General features: G+C 34.5%; 1 protein-coding gene across 1 annotated transcript; it reads right to left on the bottom strand.

Annotated features, from left to right (window-relative positions):
- Nucleotides 1–352: 352 nt before the first annotated feature.
- LOC120201625 (basic blue protein-like) lies at nucleotides 353–1,417 on the bottom strand. The gene is made up of 2 exons (XM_039202201.1): nucleotides 1,189–1,417; nucleotides 353–767 (listed from the first exon to the last, which is right to left on the bottom strand). The coding sequence occupies exons 1-2, from the start codon at nucleotides 1,358–1,360 to the stop codon at nucleotides 568–570; spliced, it is 372 nt and encodes a 123-aa protein (XP_039058132.1). The 5' UTR covers nucleotides 1,361–1,417; the 3' UTR covers nucleotides 353–567.
- Nucleotides 1,418–2,098: the final 681 nt, after the last annotated feature.

Genomic DNA, 2,098 nt, shown 5'->3' with positions numbered 1-2,098 from the left:
GTTGAAGAAGTTACCCAGTAAATCTGGTAGAAACATCATTCTATATGTTATTTTAGGGTGAACTATATGTTTAGTACTTAAATTATTACTTTTGATTTATTTTGGTACCTAAACTTTATTTTCTAAAATCATACCGAACATTTAGTTTATGTTTCATTTTGGTAACCTACCGTTAAAAACTTAATGGTGATATTGATGTGTCATCATTGAAAAAAATAAAAATAATACAACGACAATAATTTTGTTAATTTTTTTAATGGTTAGATACCAAAGTGAAACCTAAACTAAATGTTAGGTATGGTTTTGGAAAAATATTAAAGTTTGGGTACCAAAACAAAAGTAATAATTTAGGTGATAAAATTGTAGTTTACCCTTTATTTTATTGCAAAGGGACCCTTAGTCACAAAGCATCACTCATCAAGATTTCCACTTAAACTATGATTATTATAGATTTGGACCACTAACTACCCACTCAACAGAGCAAAGCTAACAGTAGGGTATACATTTTTGACAACTTTTAATACTTAAAGCAAACTGATGAAATCATGGGAGTGGCTGAATCTCAGACTAGGCAGCAACGATTGCTATTTTCATTCCAGCTTGACAGTGACCAATATAATTGCAGATGAAGAAGTTTTGGCCCTTTCTGAGCTTGATCTGATCCCTGCCCGAGCTCAAAACTTTAGCACCTTTTGGTGCTTTGCATGAATTATATCCGCCTCTGTTTACAGCTACCACGTTGTGGATCGAAGGGTTGTAATTGAACACTGCAGTAAAAAACACACATGTTTGCATATCTATATGTCAGATTTGGGGTGTAAATCGAACACAAGTTGAGCTTTGGAGTTCCAACTGTGAAGCCTAAGGGCTTAAGGATTAGTAGTATAATTTTATCTTTTTTCTGGACATATAAACTAATATATTTGCTAATGCTAACTAATATATTGACAAACATTAAACGAACATGTTGACGAATATATAAACGAACATGTTGATGAATATATAAACGAATATGCTCACGAGGGCTAAACAAATAAAATATGAACATCTCCAAAAATAATCAAACACAAGACAATTTGTTCAAATCCCGATCATTTACACTATTAGCCAGATTCGAGTGTTAAGTACGGAGACCGAATATATTGGTGAAAGCAATGATTGAAGTAATAAACGTATTTGGATACTTACCGAGTGTGTCTCCAGCCTTAAAACGCTTGCCTTTAGGCCAAGCAGCGGCGTTAAACGTCCAGCCACCGCTACCTCCGACGGTGAAAGTTGCCGATCTAACCGACTCAAAGTGGAGCAACAACAAGCAGAGCAGAACCGTGGCAGCCATTGCACTGCATCTTCCCTGAGCCATCGTTTCTCTACAACTCGGAAAAGCAAGAGTGGGTGCACTGCAATGCAGTTCAGAAGATTGAGTTTGAGCTAGTGAAGAACTAGCCTAGGGAAGCTGGCCCTTATAATGGGGTTGTTTGTTGAATGTCGGGTGATTTGTGTAGGACCCATTGTTTCAAGGAACACGTTAACAGAAATAAAAGGAGATATGGAAGAATACATCATATTTTATGTTAAAAGAATAAATTTATAAAATTTTAAAGAACAAAAATAAGTTATCAATAAAAAATACAAAATAATAATTAAATTATATAAAAATTTAAAACTTTTAAAGAGACGATAACTCTCGTCACGCTGTCGATCCACCCTTCTAAGTATATATACTAGTGCCACAGCCATAAAGATGAGTTTGAATTAGGCTATAGATATGGCATTGTGTGGGTTTAGGGTAGATGCATAATTAGTAAGAAGTTGAGGTAAATTGTTTGATAGAGGAAAGTGACTTTATTGACAAAGGACAATGTCGTTGTGGACCTTAGAGTTTCCTAAATTTAAGTGGGTGTGTAGAAACAAACAAACGATGAGAAAGGAAAGTGAGAAGGCAAATGATATAACCTTTTCCTTGTCGTAAGGTTGATCCAACGATCAGTGACGTCAATGCAATTACGGATGATGATTTTGAAATTTTTATAATTTGAGAATAAAAAGATATGAGAGAACTTGAAGGAGGACAAAGGGTAAAAATTGAAAAAAAATTAAA

The sequence above is a fragment of the Hibiscus syriacus genome, unplaced genomic scaffold (genome assembly GCF_006381635.1).
Source record: "Hibiscus syriacus cultivar Baekdansim isolate YM2019G1 unplaced genomic scaffold, ASM638163v2 tig00007895_pilon, whole genome shotgun sequence".
NCBI classification, from domain to species: Eukaryota; Viridiplantae; Streptophyta; class Magnoliopsida; order Malvales; family Malvaceae; genus Hibiscus; species Hibiscus syriacus.
Note: the sequence above shows the minus strand (reverse complement) of the source record. Positions and strands in the feature narration are given on the sequence as shown.